The 21503-nt window shown below is 37.8% G+C and overlaps 1 protein-coding gene across 8 annotated transcripts in view; it reads left to right on the forward strand.

Annotated features, from left to right (window-relative positions):
- The first annotated feature begins 7238 nt into the window (after nucleotides 1–7238).
- The window catches only part of LOC129843470 (cyclin-dependent kinase-like 5), an 82117-nt gene continuing 67852 nt past the window's right edge, over nucleotides 7239–21503 (forward strand). For 3 of the 8 annotated variants that reach the window (XM_055912196.1, XM_055912201.1, XM_055912200.1), the window contains exons 1-3: nucleotides 7239–7377; nucleotides 9906–10242; nucleotides 19259–19293. In XM_055912196.1, coding sequence (XP_055768171.1) covers nucleotides 10179–10242; nucleotides 19259–19293 — 99 coding nt within the window. In that variant the 5' untranslated portion in view covers nucleotides 7239–7377; nucleotides 9906–10178. Of the gene's footprint in view, nucleotides 7378–9905; nucleotides 10243–10635; nucleotides 10813–19258; nucleotides 19294–21503 lie in introns of all 8 variants that reach the window. The other 5 variants (XM_055912198.1, XM_055912197.1, XM_055912203.1 and 2 more) reach the window with 3 other exon arrangements.

Consider the following 21503-nt stretch of genomic DNA (forward strand, 5'->3'; position numbering starts at 1 on the left):
AACTACAGTAGGTGAAGTGGATTTACATCCGTTAACTACAGTAGGTGAAGTGGATTTACATCCGTTAACTACAGTAGGTGAAGTGGATTTACATCCGTTAACTACAGTAGGTGAAGTGGATTTACATCCGTTAACTACAGTAGGTGAAGTGGATTTACATCCGTTAACTACAGTAGGTGAAGTGGATTTACATCCGTTAACAGCATTTTGGTCCCTGGCAATTCCCAGCCCTAGTAGGTAGGTATCAGTAAGAGCCAGGAGAGATGGCATTAACTGGAGAGAGAAAAATGTTGTCTAGGTCTTCACTGTCTTTCTCTGACCACTAGATGGCAGAAGACAGTAATGAGCTTAACATAACAGTATGCCAGAGGAAAGAATGACAGTAGCAGGTGACACAACTGGTTTGTGAATACTATGATTTACCATTGTAGCCGATTCAATTGCAGTAATTCCATTACAGAATGTTGGGTAATTCCGTTGTGAACTTTTATCTTAAAGCTGTGGGTTTTAGGTAACGGAATTAGAACCCACTGGGCAAAAGTTGGTTTACTCAACATTGATTCCATGTCATTTAAAAAAAAATTATAATTAAATGATGACGTCGAATCAGCGTGGAAAACTGATTGGATCTGCAAAAAGTGACCTTTTTTTACCCAACTATGAACCTACATGTTTAGTTGAATTGACAACTCAACCAAATGTAAATCAAAACTAGACGTTGAACTGACATCTGTGCCCAGTGGGAAGGGCACAAGGAAATGTGTCTTAAACGTACAGAAGGCAAATCTCCTAAACTAAATCTAGGTGTTGATATTAGTTGGCAGGGGTCTTTACTGCCACATTACTGTGTTTTAGTTTATTTCTGATACTTTTTGGGACTTTTTCCTGCTAGATGTTTTCTAAGACTTCTTTTCCATCTGTTTGACCAGAAATCAAAGCCTTTGATTATTCCACATTTTTAGGATGGAAAATGGTTGAAGAATGTATATATGCCTTAATTAAAATATATATATATATATAGACTCTTAGCTTTCATTTGACATGCTTCTATGAACTTCACATGTTGGCGCTCATGTGTCCTTTTTAAATGGACCTGTCCAGGAGTAGATCACCGACAACCTGTTTTAAACCTAAATAATATATACAGTAATATCTGTGTGTAATGTCCATTTTGGAGGGTCAGAGAGAGCATCTGACACTGTTCCTTAGCTTGGGGGGACCACAGTAAGAATACTAAATAATCCTGGCACCTATAATAACATCATATTAAATGGTTATAATGTATAAAAAGATGACTATACCAGTAGTCCATCATATACCAGTACTGATATACACTTCTCTGGTTTAGAAGATGAATAATATTATGACATAAACACCACTCAGGGATTATTGTTCTACTGTTCAGTTTTTGTTGTCATAGGAAGGAAACGTTCTATTTTTACTAACCTGTAACATAGGGTGTCTTAAACTATGGGTAGGGTCACAAAGGGGGCCCTGGGAATGTCAGGGGTGAGTCATGAGAATACAGTGCCTTGCAAAAGTATTCATCGACCTTGTCACTTGTCCTATTTTGTTTGCTTTACAACCTGTAATTTAAATTGATTTTTATTTGGATTTCATGTAATGGACATACACAAAAATAAATAAATAGTTTGATTCAAAAAAATATATATATATAAAACTGAAAAGTGGTGTGTGTGCATATGTATTCACCCCCTTTGCTATGAAGCCCCTAAATAAGATCTGGTGCAACCACTTACCTTCAGAAGTTACATAATTAGTTAAATAAAGTCCACATGTGTGCAATCTAAGTATCACGTGATCTCAGTGTATACACACACACACACACACACACACACACACACACACACACACACACACACACACACACACACACACACACACACACACACACACACACACACACACACACACACACACCTGTTCTGAAAGGCCCCAGAGTCTGCAACACCACTAAGCAAGGGGCACCACCAACAAGCAGTACCATGAAGACCAAGGAGCTCTCCAAACAAGTCAAGGACAAAGTTGGAGAGTATAGATCAGGGTTGGGTTATATAAAAATATCCAAAACTTTGAATATCCCACGGAGCGCCATTTAATCCGTTAATAAAACATGGAAAGAATATGGCACCACAACAAACCTGCCAAGAGTGGGCTGCCCACCAAAAATCATGGACCAGTCAAGGAGGGCATTAATCAGAGAGGCAACAAAGAGACAAACATAACCCAGAAGGAGCTGCAAAGCTCCACCGCGGACATTGGAGTATCTGTCCATAGGACAGATTTGAGGTTTTAGGCTGGGTTTCTGTACAGCACTTTGAGATATCAGCTGATGTAAGAAGGGCTATATAAATACATTTGATTTGACCACTTTAAGCCGTACACTCCACAAAGCTGGGCTTTACGGAAGAGTGGCCAGAAAAAAGCCATTGCTTAAAGAAAAAAATAAGCAAACACGTTTAGTGTTTGCCAAAAGGCACGTGGGAGACTCCCCAAACATATGGAAGAAGGTACTCTGGTCAGATGAGACTAAAGTTGAGCTTTTTGGCCATCAAAGAAAACTCTATGTCTGGGGCAAACCCAACACCTCTCATCACCAGAGAACATCATCCCCACAGTGAAGCATGGTGGTGGCAGCATCATGCTGTGGGGATGTTTTTCCATCGGAAGGGACTGGGAAACTGGTCAGAATTGAAGGAATGATGGATGGCGCTAAATACAGGGAAATTCTTGAGAGAAACCTGTTTCAGTCTTCCAGAGATTTGAGACTGGGACGGAGGTTCACCTTCCAGCAGGACAATGAACCTAAGCATACTGCTAAAGCAACACTCAAATGGTTTAGGGGGAAATATTTTAATGTCTTGGAATGGCCTAGTCAAAGCCCAGACCTCAATCCAATTGAGAATCTGTGGTATGACTTAAATATTGCTGTACACCAGCGGAACCCATTAAACTTGAAAGAGCTGGAGCAGTTTTGTCTTGAAGAATGGGCAAATATCCCAGTGGCTAGATGTGCCAAGCTTATAGAGACATACCGGCAGGGGACTTGCAGCTGTAATTGCTGCAAAAGGTGTCTCTACAAAGTATTGACTTTGGGGGGGGTGAATAGTAATGCACCCTTAAGTTCTGTTTTTTTGTCTTATTTCTTGTTTGTTTCACAATAAAAAAATATTTTTAATCTACAAAGTGGTAGGCATGTTGTGTAAATCAAATGATACAAAAATCTATTTTAATTCCAGGTTGTAAGGGAACAAAATAGGAAAAATGCCAAGGGGGTGTATACTTCTGCGAGCCACTGTATATCTATTATTACACACTATGTATTATTAGTTTGGGTGGTTGTAGGACGATTTGGGTCACAGAAGGACCATCAATTTCTCATTTGGGTCTGGAGGTGAAAAAGTTTAAACGGGTAGCAAGCATTCGTTTTTACTCACCACGGTAAGAACACGGCACGGCCAAAGACTTAGTAACGTAGTTGTAGTCCCGATCTGGTTACCTATAAGTACAAACATAATAAATATGTAATAACCCAAAAACATTACTAACTTATTTCCGGATAACTTCTAAACTACCCACAATTTCTCAACGCCATATGGAGGATCTACTCTATACTAGCGAATTTAGCCCAAGCTGGCTAACGTTAGCCACACCTCATGCTATTCACTGACTTTGTGGCTGTGCAGTGGTGTAATGTACTTAAGTAAAAATACTTAAGTACTGCTTAAGTAGTTTTTTGGGCTATCTGTACTTTACTATTTATATTTTTGACAACTTTACTTCACGACATTCCTAAAGAAAATAATGTACTTTTTACTCCATACATTTTCCCTGACACCCAAAGGTATTCGTTACATTTATATTGCTTAGCAAGACAGGAAAATGGTCCAATTCAAGCACCTATCAAGAGAACATCTCTGGTCATCCCTACTGCCTCTGATCTGGCGGACTAACTAAACACACATGCTTTGTTTGTAAATTATGTCAGAGTGTTGGACTAACTAAACACACATGCTTTGTTTGTAAATTATGTCAGAGTGTTGGAGTGTGCCCCTGGCTATTCGTAAAAATAAATAAAAAATGAAGAAATAGTGCCGTCTAGTTTGCTTAATATAAGGAATTTGAAATGATTTATACTTTTACTTTTGATACTTAAGTATATTTAAAACCAAATACTTCTAGACTTTTACTCAAGTAGTACTTTACAGGGTGACTTTCACTTGAGTCATTTTCTATTAAGGTATTTTTACTTAAGTATAACAATTGTGTACTTTTCCACAACTGTGGCTGTATTATCTAGGTGGGACCCCTTTAGCAAGCAGGCACCGGTGCCTTCTTGCCGTGGGCTCCAAACGACAGAAAAAGTCATACCTGCTTGCTGTAACTATGTATTACCTCATCTGTTCTCCTTTTTGTTTTGTCAACTTTTTGGCATGTTCTCTGTGAAGTAGGCTACGGGAGTTTTGCAACTTTTCCAACCTTGGATTAGTGCTAGCGCGCTAGCTGACGGACATCTGAAATCTATTTTGGATTTCGGCCCGATGAAGCACTCGTCTCTCCTCTCTTCGGTAGCTAACTCAGCCTGCAGTCTTTTATAAGTGTTTGCATCAGATGGGCAACCAACTATCAATTTGTAAGTCTCTGCTTTCTCTTTGCTTTTAATCTGCAGTTATGTGTTAGTTGTGTTCTAGCTGGTCTCTAGTAGGAGGGCACTAGCTTGCCGACCATAACCGTGGTGGTTGGCTAGGCTGGCTAGGCTAATAGCTAGTTGACTAAATAGATAACTTTAGCTGGCTGGTTAGCTTGCTGGCTATGATAGCTGCATATAGCTAATATTCATTGATAACTGGTTGTATGGTGTTATATATTTCCAAGACTTTGGTTTACTTTAATGTAGCTGTAAGCTAGGTGTTGATAGCAACTGGCTGGTAGGGGTAATATTAGCAGGCAAGTAGGGCTAATGTTAGGTTAGTTGGCTAGCAACCTTGCAAGTTCATTTGTAAAAATAAATTCATATTTATTTGCTTGTAAGTTGGCTGAAAGTAATTGAAACCAGTAGTCATGAGTGCCAACGATTTGGTTTAATTTGAAGTTATACATTTGAAGTTATTCCTTTTGGAGTTTACATTTTAGGGAATAGGCTGGCTTGCAGGGTCTTCCATATTACATCACACCCTTGAAAAATCTTTCCCGACATGACTTCGGCATTCTTTGGAAATTCTGATCCGTTTTATGTAATACTCCCCAAAAAAGGTGTAACTTTGCATTGTGATTTTTCATGTGTACAACTAATGCAAATCCTTATGTTACATGTGGTTACGTTTATGTTACCTACCCTTTAAGAACCCTTGCTGTTACACCATAAAATCTCTATTTGATACATTGTATAACATGACATGAAGTGAATGGTGTCCGAGAAAAACGAATGTAGGGGGCGTGTCCATATCGAGTGGCTGCACTCCTCAGAAGTGGGCGTTAACCGAAGAGGCTCACAGCAGTTTAGAAATTAGAACAATATGCCCTTAGTTTATCTTTCGTTAATACTTATTTAATTCATTAATATATATTGCAAAAATGGGTACATAGATAGGCAACTGTTAAGCATTATGTTAGATAAAGAAAAGCCTATTGATTGACTCATTGTTTTTCAAAGACAACCCTGTGCAAATAAGTTTTTGGGGAAATACGGCAAGCCTAGTGTAAATAAAACAGTAAAGTATAAATAAAAACATACTAACGTGTGTTGGCAATCAATTGACCAAATAAAACATCGGCGTGTGATGCGTTTCCTTTTCCCTTTTTCATAATTCTCTCTGTTCCTGTCAATGATGTCAGCTAGGAACTAATATTACGATTTAGAAATGGAGCATGTGCCTCGATCATATCTCCACAAGTATTATTATTCTGACGATCTCTTTCTCTGAAAGGAATTGACCATCGTAAACACCAATAGCGCCCACTGTGCAGCAGTAGAGTCCAGGGAATATGTTACAAGAGACAAAATGTGCCATGAAAAATACACACCGAGCTCATGGCGTAGTACTCATTGTTTACGTTTAATCTCTGCTCTCTCAGCGTTTGTACATAGCCTACACAAACCAGTAGGCCTAGATGAGAGGGGAAATTACATATACTATATCTGGAAGTTATCATGAAATACACACAATGTAGTACTCACAGTTTCGAGAAGGTATTCGCGTCAGATCCTTCTTTTGCCATCAGATGCAGGCCGCCATATTCCGTGCTCTACACCACGCGCATGTCCAACAGCGAGCTGCAATTTATGTTTTCCACTGTAGGTTTTATAATAAGGGGAATTTATTCATAGATTCTATAAAATACAGAATATCTTTCTGTGAAATTAACCATATTTACTAAATATATTTATAATGAAACGAAACTATAATAGACTGGTGGTACTTTTTTGCATAGTAGAAGGAATAGAAATTAATTATATAATATTCAAAATCTTGAATCTGAATAGAAATATGTACAAAATATATAGGAAAATGTTATGAAAAACAAATGCTATGGTAAAGGATCTATATTAGCCGAGAGAGAGAGAGAGCGGGTGAGAGTGAGAGAGGGTGAGAGTGAGAGAGGGTGAGAGTGAGAGAGGGTGAGTGAGAGAGGTCTACTATTTAGTCACAGAGTTTATTATAAAACGAACGACGAATAGATAGAAACCCATAGCATCTTTTACTTGGCTCATTAGCATTGATTATGAATAGAATAGAATAGAATAGAATAGAATAGAAGGAGATGCCACCGGTAGCCTAAGGGTTTCAGACTGTTTTGGGCTTTGTTAGCTCTTTTCCATAGAATGAGCCTTGAAATAATTACAGACAAATAATTTAGAGATGGTTTTAATATTCAATTATTTCCTGATTTCACCTTTACTTGCATTTAAACTAATTAGGTGACAGAAGAAACCATCATACCATAACATAGCATTATGAACAGTAAATAACTAGGCTAAGTTAAATAATAGAATAGAATAGGATAAAATAGTCTGCATGGCTCTAAGACTTTCAGCACTGTCAAAGCAGGACAGACCGTCACTAGAGAGACAGCTCGAACGTAAATAAAATCCCGCCTTTTGGACAATGTTTTACACTTACTCTACCCTCATAGGTTAAGAGAAACAGGGTGTCAGTGGAATGACCCTTCTCGCCTTTCTATTGGTCTAAGCTGACGCCAGTCAGAACGATGCCGTTGCTGCTATAACCAGCAGTAGGCTGAGTATGGAACACCGTGCAGGTTAATAATAGCTACTGTTGAGGCTAGCTGCATCCGACACTTCGTTATAGGATGATGCAGGTGGAATCGTTTTATCCGTTTCAAAGATCTGACTGAGTGAGTATCGGATCGTTATATGTGTTTTCCCCGTTTAGTATGCTGTTGTTCTGTTCTGTCTCCACCATCACACCACATCATCATTTTCATGGACATGGTGTTATTCAGTCAGTGCAGATCGAGTTTTTTTCATAGACTGCACAGGCAGAGGCAGGCATAGCTTACAGTCAACCTGATGACAATTATACTAGCTTATTATCCAGATTCCCTTCTGTCATTCTGTTATATCACAGACATAACATCTCATTTGTCATGAGAATGGAATCAGGTTTTGGTAAAGCCGTTTGTTGCTAGACATCGTGATCGATACATGGCATAGCCTACATAGGCTGCCTACATTACATGGTGATGCAGGAGGAACAGTATGTGGGAGGCTGACAGAGCAGGCTATAGGAATGCTGTTTTGCTTTGCTTTAGCGTCACTGCGATTTAGACGCAGTTTCATCGCACACCATCTCTCTCTCTCTCTCTCTCTCTCTCTCTCTGTGTGTGTCTCTCTGTCTCTCTCTCTCACTCTGTCACACCAACGCACACACACACACACACACACACACACACACCACACACACACACACACACACACACACACACACACACACACACACACACACACACACACCACACACACACACACACACACACATACATACAATCCATCATTCATCATTTCAAGTTCTGAACCAGTGGGATGTAGCAACCCCAGAATAGCAACAGGGACTAGTTTGTATCAGTTCATTTGCCTGTCAGACCTAGTCTGGGGGATTTCCTACAACGTAACACTTGTAGATGTTGAGCTTTTGGGAGCCACTGCCTCTGTCTTCTAGGTCAGTCCACAGATAGAACACTGATGTTTCACCAGATGTATACATCTGAAGCATCCGGTTGGCGTTTCCACTCACCACCATATATGGTAGTGACAGGAAGCCCACTGGCCGGCAGTGGGAGAAGATGGAACGAGATGGATGTTGGCCGACGTTCTGCACATTTTCTCATCGATGAAACATCTGATCTCGATGCAGTTTTCTGTTCACAGAACTAGAATCTGTTACGAACAGAGTGGACTAAGGTTGATAGATTTGACCCTTTGCCAAAGTAAATAAAAGTGTTGTTTAGACGGAGTGCGAAGGGCGAATTTAGTTATTGCACAGAGTAGGCGTAACAGAAATATGCAAATACATGCTATTTTGGGTTAGTTATACAAATCTTTGCTTTGGCTACATTGTGTATTTCCATATTGCTATTTCCTCATTTAATGATTTAATGAAATAATAACTGCAGCTAGTTAGCACAGAACAGTACATTCAATAAGTCAACAATGTGCAGAGTATTTTAAACTACAGTTCTACATTTGTAATGTTTTTTTTTCTCCTTCGTGCGTTTTCCTAAGTGCAGAACAGACCTCTACGGAAAATGGTTGGGGTCAGCTGCTGTTTTTAGACTCATGTTCCTTCTTAACTATGTGGAGGTCCTGCCTATGGGAGTTGACTCCAGAGTATTTGTCTGCCACACATGATGTGGAGTACACTGACTGTGCAGTTATTACCAAGGCTACTGTAGTGGAATAGTTAACCTGTAACATATTGCCAGCCAAGCGGTCCAGGGATCACCAACATTTGGAAATATGCACTGATTATCCAGGTCCTTTTTGTAATGATATTTATAGCATTAATTTCATTCCTTATTTTAACTGTGATTCCCCTCACATACTCTCCAAAAACGAGGTTGTTGTAGTACCCAGTTCGGCAGTGTCTGTGATTACAAAGTCACAGTCTTTCATGGTCCTATGTCTTTCACATTCCTACCTAATGACTGCATCAAATCTACGTGAGGGTTTTATCCTGTACATATGTCATATCGATCGTTTCAACTTTGTCATTTAGAAGGTAGCGTTTCCATCCCTGATGTTTTCTGTTTCTGTAATGTCTTCCTTCAGGGGAGGGAGGGAGGGAGGGAGGAGAGGGAGGGAGGGAGGGAGGGAGGGAGGGAGGAGAGGGAGGGAGGGAGGAGAGGGAGGGAGGGAGGAGAGGGAGGGAGGGAGGGAGGGCGGGAGGGAGGGAGGGAGGGATATAAGAGTTATAGAACCGAAGGAAATGTTGCTGTATGTACTGACTACCATCTGTGCGTGATGTTATTTGACGTGTGATGACATGTGACGTGTGTGTATGTGTGTGTGTGTGTGTATGTGTGGACGTGTTTAACTATACTTGTGGGGACCCGATGTCACCACAAGAATAGTAAACAAACAAAAATTGGACCAACTGGGGACATTTTGTTAGTCCCCACAAGGTCAAATGCTATTTCTAGGGGGTTTAGTGTTAGGGGTTAAGGAAAATATAATTTTGAATGGAACTGAATTGTATGTCCCCACAAGGTTAGCTGCGCAAGACTGTGTGTGTGTGTGTGTGTATGTGTGTGTGTGTCTCTAGCTGTCACACAGGCAGCAGAAAGGCATGACGTTAGCTGGGACCTCCAGCTGATCTGCGCTGTGTGACCTCACACTTTCCCTATTTTCCCTCTGCTTTTTTCAGGTGAGAGTGTGTGGGATGTGGGGTGTGAGAGACAGAGAGACTGCAAGATAAATCATGTTTGAGGAAGAGAGAGATTTCTGAGAGAAAGTGAAAGAGTGAGAGTGAGAGAGAGTGAAAGAGGCAGAGTGTGTGTGAGAGAGAGAAAGAGAGAGAAGATGAGGAGACTCCTCCAGGACACTCCTCTGCGTTGCGTGGTAAAACTCTGGTCTCAGTCCTGCCTGGAGTTCTCTCTTCTCTAAGACCTTCCTGCTCCTCTCAGCTGGTTTCCTCTTCATGAAGACCACTGACATTGGTGATGTGATGAATAAATTTGAAGTCCTTGGCATTGTAGGTGAAGGTAAGTTGATGATCATTATTTACAACTACTGTGTTACACTGTCAAAGGGAACACTACGGTTTTACAGTCATGTGTTTATTTGTGGTTGTTTTTAGTGATGTTGGTGTGGTGGTCAAAGCTGAAAGCCAAAAACATTTCTCTAGCTACCTCTCTGACCTTGTTATCACTGCGTTACTTATGGCTGTGACTGAAAACGTTTACAACGATCAAGGGTTAACGTAAAGTCCACCAGGAGTTCTCTGTACTGTGTCCAAAAACACTGTTTGCAGAACTAGAGCTAAATTATTATTCTGAAGTGCTCATCATGTTCCCTATTCTGAACAGTCGCCACTTAACCGGAGGGTCTAAAGTGGGCTAAAACTGTCTCCATCTCTCCATGTGTCCTCTGGCTAGGCCTTGTAGCTGCTGTGCCCATGAAACCCTTCCAGAAACCACTGCCAAACGGACAACATCACACTCGTTGACCTTTTCCATTTACACGACTGGCTCTTCATCCATTCCTTTTAGATTCATAAATGGAGTTTTGGAAATGATGTCTTCATCTCTTGAGCTACGCACTTTTACTTTCGTGTAAATAATCTACCTGTCATTTCATGTCAAAATTCACATAATATGTGCATAAATGACATAGATGGAGGAAGAGTGTGTATTCATCTTATTCAGTAGCTCTTTAGCCCCTGAATTCTCCTGTATATGTGGTTGACTGGCTGAAGGGCTGAGGCTGATAGCCCAGGGCTACAGAGCGAGGGAGTGGCAAGCCTCTCTCAGGCCAGGGAGAGATACTCAGAGCTGGGGTATAATGACTGGCTACTTCCCTGGCCCATGGTTCCTTCACTGGTCCCTCCAGTAATACAATTTAACGCTAGATCAGATGAGTCATTTCATTCTCATGCCATTTGTTGACTGAAGGATCCTCATCACACAGATTACTGGTCACCCATCACACCGGGGGTTAAGAGCAATTCAGTTTCCAACTCCCGTCAATTCAGGAAGTGAAGCAACAAAGGAGGGGAGGGACCACCACTTACAGAACATATCATGATAGGGCTTTGGTTCTCCCATCAAGACACTCTTGACTGAGTGACACAGACAGGAACTTCATAACAGGAAGTTAGTAAGTTAGTTTTCAAGAGCGATGAATGGAGTACATTCGGCATTTCCTAGAGTCATTATTTATTATTAGTTGATTGGCATATCTGACATGTAGTTCTGAAGATAATAGAGAAGTCCATTTTTTAGTAGTATATTGAAATTCACTGACTATCTACTGTCTGTGTAATGACTATTCACCAACTATCTACTGTCTGTGTAATGACTATTCACCAACTATCTACTCTCTGTGTGATGACTATTCACCAACTATCTACTGTCTGTGTGAAGACTATTTACTGACTATCTACTGTCTGTGTAATGACTATTCGCCAACTATCTACTGTCTGTGTGATGACTATTCACCAACTATCTACGGTCTGTGTGATGACTATTCACCAACTATCTACTGTCTGTGTAATGACTATTCACCAACTATCTACTGTCTGTGTAATGACTATTCACCAACTATCTACTGTCTGTGTGATGACTATTCACCAACTATCTACTGTCTGTGTGATGACTATTCACCAACTATCTACTGTCTGTGTGATGACTATTCACCAACTATCTACTGTCTGTGTAATGACTATTCACCAACTATCTACTGTCTGTGTGATGACTATTCACCAACTATCTACAGTCTGTGTAATGACTATTCACCAACTATCTACTGTCTGTGTAATGACTATTCACCAACTATCTACTGTCTGTGTAATGACTATTCACCAACTATCTACTGTCTGTGTGATGACTATTCACCAACTATCTACTGTCTGTGTGATGACTATTCACCAACTATCTACTGTCTGTGTAATGACTATTCACCAACTATCTACTGTCTGTGTAATGACTATTCACCAACTATCTACTGTCTGTGTAATGACTATTCACCAACTATCTACTGTCTGTGTGATGACTATTCACCAACGATCTACTGTCTGTGTGATGACTATTCACCAACTATCTACTGTCTGTGTGATGAATATTCACCAACTATCTACTGTCTGTGTAATGACTATTCACCAACGATCTACTGTCTGTGTGATGACTATTCACCAACTATCTACTGTCTGTGTGATGACTATTCACCAACTATCTACTGTCTGTGTAATGACTATTCACCAACTATCTACTGTCTGTGTAATGACTATTCACCAACTATCTACTGTCTGTGTAATGACTATTCACCAACTATCTACTGTCTGTGTGATGACTATTCACCAACTATCTACTGTCTGTGTGATGACTATTCACCAACTATCTACTGTCTGTGTAATGACTATTCACCAACTGTCTACTGTCTGTGTAATGACTATTCACCAACTATCTACTGTCTGTGTAATGACTATTCACCAACTATCTACTGTCTGTGTAATGACTATTCACCAACTGTCTACTGTCTGTGTAATGACTATTCACCAACTATCTACTATCTGTGTAATGACTATTCACCAACTATCTACTGTCTGTGTGATGACTATTCACCAACTATCTACAGTCTGTGTAATGACTATTCACCAACTATCTACTGTCTGTGTAATGACTATTCACCAACTATCTACTGTCTGTGTGATAACTATTCACCAACTATCTACTGTCTGTGTGATGAATATTCACCAACTATCTACTGTCTGTGTAATGACTATTCACCAACTATCTACTGTCTGTGTGATGACTATTCACCAACTATCTACTGTCTGTGTGATGACTATTCACCAACTATCTACTGTCTGTGTGATGACTATTCACCAACTATCTACTGTCTGTGTAATGACTATTCACCAACTATGTACTGTCTGTGTAATGACTATTCACCAACTATCTACTGTCTGTGTGATGACTATTCACCAACTATCTACTGTCTGTGTGATGACTATTCACCAACTATCTACTGTCTGTGTAATGACTATTCACCAACTGTCTGTCTACTGTCTGTGTAATGACTATTCACCAACTATCTACTCTCTGTGTAATGACTATTCACCAACTATCTACTGTCTGTGTGATGACTATTCACCAACTATCTACTGTCTGTGTAATGACTATTCACCAACTATCTACTGTCTGTATAATGACTATTCACCAACTATCTACTGTCTGTGTGATGACTTTTCACCAACTATCTACTGTCTGTGTGATGACTATTCACCAACTATCTACTGTCTGTGTGATGACTATTCACCAACTATCTACTGTCTGTGTAATGACTATTCACCAACTATCTACTGTCTGTGTAATGACTATTCACCAACTATCTACTGTCTGTGTAATGACTATTCACCAACTATCTACTGTCTGTGTGATGACTATTCACCAACTATCTACTGTCTGTGTAATGACTATTCACCAACTATCTACAGTCTGTGTAATGACTATTCACCAACTATCTACTGTCTGTGTGATGACTATTCACCAACTATCTACTGTCTGTGTGATGACTTTTCACCAACTATCTACTGTCTGTGTGATGACTATTCACCAACTATCTACTGTCTGTGTGATGACTATTCACCAACTATCTACTGTCTGTGTAATGACTATTCACCAACTATCTACTGTCTGTGTAATGACTATTCACCAACTATCTACTGTCTGTGTAATGACTATTCACCAACTATCTACTGTCTGTGTGATGACTATTCACCAACTATCTACTGTCTGTGTAATGACTATTCACCAACTATCTACAGTCTGTGTAATGACTATTCACCAACTATCTACTGTCTGTGTGATGACTATTCACCAACTATCTACTGTCTGTGTAATGACTATTCACCAACTATCTACTGTCTGTGTAATGACTATTCACCAACTATCTACTGTCTGTGTGATGACTATTCACCAACTATCTACTGTCTGTATAATGACTATTCACCAACTATGTACTGTCTGTGTAATGACTATTCACCAACTATCTACTGTCTGTGTAATGACTATTCACCAACTATCTACTGTCTGTGTGATGACTATTCACCAACTATGTACTGTCTGTGTAATGACTATTCAATTACTATCTACTGTCTGTGTGATGACTATTCACCAACTATCTACTGTCTGTGTAATGACTATTCACCAACTATCTACTGTCTGTGTAATGACTATTCACCAACTATCTACTGTCTGTGTGATGACTATTCACCAACTATCTACAGTCTGTGTGATGACTATTCACCAACTATCTACTGTCTGTGTAATGACTATTCACCAACTATGTACTGTCTGTGTAATGACTATTCACCAACTATCTACTGTCTGTGTGATGACTATTCACCAACTATCTACTGATTATGTGATAACTATTCAATTAATATTTACTGACTACGTAATGACTATGTGGCAGCTGTCTACTTACTATATAATAACTATTCTCTAACTATCTACTGACTATTTGATGACAATATAATAACTATTCTCTAACTATAAACTGACTATAAACTGACTATAAAATGACTATAAACTGACTATAAACTGACGATCCACTGACTATAAACTGACTATAAACTGACTATAAACAGACTATAAACTGACTATAAACTGACTATAAACTGACTATAAACTGACTATCCATTGACTATAAACTGACTATAAACTGACTATAAACTGACTATAAACTGACTATAAACTGACTATCTACTGACTATAAACTGACTATAAACTGACTATAAACTGACTATAAACTGACTATCTACTGACTATAATCTGACTATAAACTGACTATAAACTGACTATAAACTGACTATAAACTGACTATCTACTGACTATAAACTGACTATCTACTGACCTTAAACTGACTATAAACTGACTATAAACTGACTATAAACTGACTATAAACAGACTATAAACTGACTATCTACTGACTATAAACTGACTATAAACTGACTTTAAACTGACTATCTACTGACTATAAACAGACTATAAACAGACTATAAACTGACTATAAACTGACTATAAACTGACTATAAACTGACTATAAACTGACTATCTACTGACTATAAACAGACTATAAACAGACTATAAACTGACTATAAACTGACTATAAACTGACTATAAACTGACTATAAACTGACTATAAACTGACTATAAACTGACTATAAACTGACTATAAACTGACTATAAACTGACTATAAACAGACTATAAACTGACTATAAACTGACTATAAACTGACTATAAACTGACTATAAACTGACTATAAACTGACTATAAACTGACTATAAACTGACTATAAACTGACTATAAACTGACTATCTACTGACTATAAACTGACTATAAACTGACTATAAACTGACTATAAACAGACTATAAACTGACTATAAACTGACTATAAACTGACTATAAACTGACTATAAACTGACTATAAACAGACTATAAACAGACTATAAACTGACTATAAACTGACTATAAACTGACTATAAACTGACTATAAACAGACTATAAACTGACTATAAACTGACTATAAACTGACTATAAACAGACTATAAACTGACTATAAACTGACTATAAACAGACTATAAACTGACTATAAACTGACTACCCACTGACTATAAACTGACTATAAACAGACTATAAACTGACTATAAACAGACTATAAACAGACTATAAACTGACTATAAACTGACTATAAACTGACTATAAACTGACTATAAACTGACTATAAACTGACTATAAACTGACTATAAACTGACTATCTACTGACTATAAACTGACTATAAACTGACTATAAACTGACTATAAACTGACTATCTACTGACTATAATCTGACTATAAACTGACTATAAACTGACTATAAACTGACTATAAACTGACTATCTACTGACTATAAACTGACTATCTACTGACCTTAAACTGACTATAAACTGACTATAAACTGACTATAAACTGACTATAAACAGACTATAAACTGACTATCTACTGACTATAAACTGACTATAAACTGACTTTAAACTGACTATCTACTGACTATAAACAGACTATAAACAGACTATAAACTGACTATAAACTGACTATAAACTGACTATAAACTGACTATAAACTGACTATCTACTGACTATAAACTGACTATAAACTGACTATCTACTGACTATAAACTGACTATAAACTGACTATCTACTGACTATAAACAGACTATAAACAGACTATAAACTGACTATAAACTGACTATAAACTGACTATAAACTGACTATAAACTGACTATAAACTGACTATAAACTGACTATAAACTGACTATAAACTGACTATAAACTGACTATAAACAGACTATAAACTGACTATAAACTGACTATAAACTGACTATAAACTGACTATCCACTGACTATAAACTGACTACCCACTGACTATAAACTGACTATAAACTGACTATAAACTGACTATAAACTGACTATAAACTGACTATAAACTGACTATAAACTGACTATAAACTGACTATAAACAGACTATAAACAGACTATAAACTGACTATAAACTGACTATAAACAGACTATAAACAGACTATAAACTGACTATAAACTGACTATAAACAGACTATAAACTGACTATAAACTGACTATAAACAGACTATAAACTGACTATAAACTGACTACCCACTGACTATAAACTGACTATAAACAGACTATAAACTGACTATAAACTGACTATAAACAGATTATAAACAGACTATAAACAGACTATAAACTGACTATAAACTGACTATAAACAGACTATAAACAGATTATAAACAGACTATAAACAGACTATAAACTGACTATAAACTGACTATAAACTGACTATAAACAGACTATAAACAGACTATAAACTGACTATAAACTGACTATAAACTGACTATAAACTGACTATAAACAGACTATAAACTGACTATAAACTGACTATAAACTGACTATAAACTGACTATCTACTGACTATAAACTGACTATAAACTGACTATAAACTGACTATAAACTGACTATAAACTGACTATCTACTGACTATAAACTGACTATAAACTGACTATAAACTGACTATAAACTGACTATAAACTGACTATCTACTGACTATAAACTGACTATAAACTGACTATAAACTGACTATAAACTGACTATAAACTGACTATAAACTGACTATAAACTGACTATAAACTGACTATCTACTGACTATAAACTGACTATAAACTGACTATAAACTGACTATAAACTGACTATAAACTGACTATAAACTGACTATCTACTGACTATAAACTGACTATAAACTGACTATCTACTGACTATAAACAGACTATAAACTGACTATAAACTGACTATAAACTGACTATAAACTGACTATAAACAGACTATAAACTGACTATAAACTGACTATAAACTGACTATAAACAGACTATAAACTGACTATAAACTGACTACCCACTGACTATAAACTGACTATAAACTGACTATAAACTGACTATAAACTGACTATCTACTGACTATAAACTGACTATCTACTGACTATAAACTGACTATAAACTGACTATAAACTGACTATAAACTGACTATAAACTGACTATAAACACACTATAAACTGACTATAAACTGACTATAAACAGACTATAAACTGACTATAAACTGACTATAAACTGACTATAAACTGACTATAAACTGACTATCTACTGACTATAAACTGACTATAAACTGACTATAAACTGACTATCTACTGACTATAAACTGACTATAAACTGACTATAAACTGACTATAAACTGACTATCTACTGACTATAAACTGACTATAAACTGACTATAAACTGACTATAAACTGACTATAAACTGACTATCCACTGACTATAAACAGACTATAAACAGACTATAAACTGACTATAAACTGACTATAAACTGACTATAAACTGACTATAAACTGACTATAAACTGACTATAAACTGACTATAAACAGACTATAAACTGACTATAAACTGACTATTCACTGACTATAAACTGGCTATAAACTGACTACTGACTGACCGGTCATGTTGTAATGGAGGAATCATGTTTTCTCTGACAGCATCTGTCAGAATGCCAGAAAGCAGTGGGCCTCCCAAGGGTGGTGCAGTGGTCTGCATCACAGTGCCACTAGAGATCGTGGTTCGAGTCCAGGCTCTGTCGCAGCCGGCCGCGACCGGGAGACCCATGGAGCGGTGCACAATTGGCCCAGCGTCGTCTGGGTTAGTGGAGGGTTTGGCTGGCAGGGATGTCCCCATCGCTCTCTAGCGACTCCTGTAGCCGGGCGCAGTGCACGCTGACACGGTCGCAAGGTGCAGGGCAGGGATGTCCCCATCGCTCTCTAGCGACTCCTGTAGCCGGGCGCAGTGCACGCTGACACGGTCGCAAGGTGCAGGGCAGGGATGTCCCCATCGGTCTCTAGCGACTCCTGTAGCTGGGCGCAGTGCACGCTGACGCGGTCACAAGGTACAGGGCGTTTCCTCTGACACATTGGTGCGGCTGACTTGTCAAGAAGCAGTACGGCTTGGTCGGGTTGTGTTTTGGAGGACGCACGGCCCTCGACCTTCGCCTCTCCTGAGTCCGTACGGGAGTTGCAGTGATGAGACAAGACTGTAACTACCAATTGGATATCACAAAATTGGGGAGAAAAAGGGTAAACACATTTTTTTAAATATATAAATAAATAAAAACAAAGCCAGAAAGCCAAATGAAGGGTTCACAGTTGAAGTCTTCATCTTTGAAATATGGATGAGCATAAAGTGTGCATGAGCTGAGGTGCATGACATCTCCCAGGACCGTTTCTTCACCCTTGAATGACTACAGAACATAGGAAAGACGAGCTCCACTTCATCTACACCTTGTTTAGAGAATATCAACTCTTTATAGGAGGATTCACCAACCTTTTCTAGCTGAACCATTAATACAATTGTAAGTCATGTTTGGATAAATCCCTGTTACTAACCGTTCTCCTCTCTTCTCTCTCCAGGAGCCTATGGAGTAGTCCTGAAGTGCAGGCACAAGGTAAGACCATAACGGCATCATTGTCACACAGTTGATTCTTCAGGAAGTCTCATGTGAAATACACAGTGACATTTTACTCTTTATTCTTAAGGTATACATGCTCATAACAGGTTCTCATCCTTAAGGTATACATGTTTATAACAGGTTCTCTTCATCATTAAGGTATACATGTTTATAACAGGTTCTCATCATTAAGGTATACATGTTTATAACAGGTTCTCTTTATCCTTAAGGTATACATGTTTATAACAGGTTCTCATCATTAAGGTATACATGTTTATAACAGGTTCTCTTTATCCTTAAGGTATACATGTTTATAACAGGTTCTCATCATTAAGGTATACATGTTTATAACAGGTTCTCTTTATCCTTAAGGTATACATGTTTATAACAGGTTCTCATCATTAAGGTATACATGTTTATAACAGGTTCTCTTTATCCTTAAGGTATACATGTTTATAACAGGTTCTCTTTATCATTAAGGTATACATGTTTATAACAGGTTCTCTTTATCATTAAGGTATACATGTTTATAACAGGTTCTCATCATTAAGGTATACATGTTTATAACAGGTTCTCATCATTAAGGTATACATGTTTATAACAGGTTCTCATCATTAAGGTATACATGTTTATAACAGGTTCTCTTTATCATTAAGGTATACATGTTTATAACAGGTTCTCATCATTAAGGTATACATGTTTATAACAGGTTCTCTTTATCCTTAAGGTATACATGTTTATAACAGGTTCTCTTTATCCTTAAGGTATACATGTTTATAACAGGTTCTCTTTATCCTTAAGGTATACATGTTTATAACAGGTTCTCATCATTAAGGTATACATGTTTATAACAGGTTCTCTTTATCCTTAAGGTATACATGTTTATAACAGGTTCTCTTTATCCTTAAGGTATACATGTTTATAACAGGTTCTCTTTATCCTTAAGGTATACATGTTTATAACAGGTTCTCATCATTAAGGTATACATGTTTATAACAGGTTCTCTTTATCCTTAAGGTATACATGTTTATAACAGGTTCTCTTTATCCTTAAGGTATACATGTTTATAACAGGTTCTCTTTATCCTTAAGGTATACATGTTTATAACAGGTTCTCATCATTAAGGTATACATGTTTATAACAGGTTCTCTTTATCCTTAAGGTATACATGTTTATAACAGGTTCTCATCATTAAGGTATACATGTTTATAACAGGTTCTCATCATTAAGGTATACATGTTTATAACAGGTTCTCTTCATCCTTACGGTATACATGTTTATAACAGGTTCTCTTCATCCTTACGGTATACATGTTTATAACAGGTTCTCATCATTAAGGTATACATGTTTATAACAGGTTCTCATCATTAAGGTATACATGTTTATAACAGGTTCTCATCATTAAGGTATACATGTTTATAACAGGTTCTCATCATTAAGGTATACATGTTTATAACAGGTTCTCATCATTAAGGTATACATGTTTATAACAGGTTCTCATCATTAAGGTATACATGTTTATAACAGGTTCTCTTCATCCTTAAGGTATACATGTTTATAACAGGTTCTCTTCATCCTTAAGGTATACATGTTTATAACAGGTTCTCTTTATCATTAAGGTGCAATATGCTGAAACCGCTTACCTGGTTGCTAAAATTCAAATAGTTTGCCTAATTTCAGTTTATGTGACAAAACAAGCAAGTATAGTTTAGAGAATCATTGTACCATCTAAAGCGCTGTGACATATATTTTCCATAAGCCCAAATATTGTATTTTCAGCTGTTTGAAGCTGGTGCAATTTTTTGCACACGTGAACATGCTCGTGAAATCGCTGCACAAATGTAGCCTGTCATTACAGACATACAAGGTGATGCATTTTCAAAATGCAAGACTGGAAATAAACTGCATCCTGTACTTGCATTTGGAGCTGAAAGTCATTCATGTTAGCAGCAAATATCAACTAGGGATGTATCATGTTACTTCTCTGGAGTCTAGAGCAGAATCAACTAGGGCTGTATCATGTTACTTCTCTGGAGTCTAGAGCAGAATCAACTAGGGCTGTATCATGTTACTTCTCTGGAGTCTAGAGCAGAATCAACTAGGGCTATATCATGTCACTTCTCTAGAGTCTAGAGCAGAATCAACTAGGGCTGTATCATGTTACTTCTCTGGAGTCTAGAGCAGAATCAACTAGGGCTGTATCATGT

Source organism: Salvelinus fontinalis, unplaced genomic scaffold (assembly GCF_029448725.1).
Source record: "Salvelinus fontinalis isolate EN_2023a unplaced genomic scaffold, ASM2944872v1 scaffold_0142, whole genome shotgun sequence".
Classification (NCBI taxonomy): domain Eukaryota; kingdom Metazoa; phylum Chordata; class Actinopteri; order Salmoniformes; family Salmonidae; genus Salvelinus; species Salvelinus fontinalis.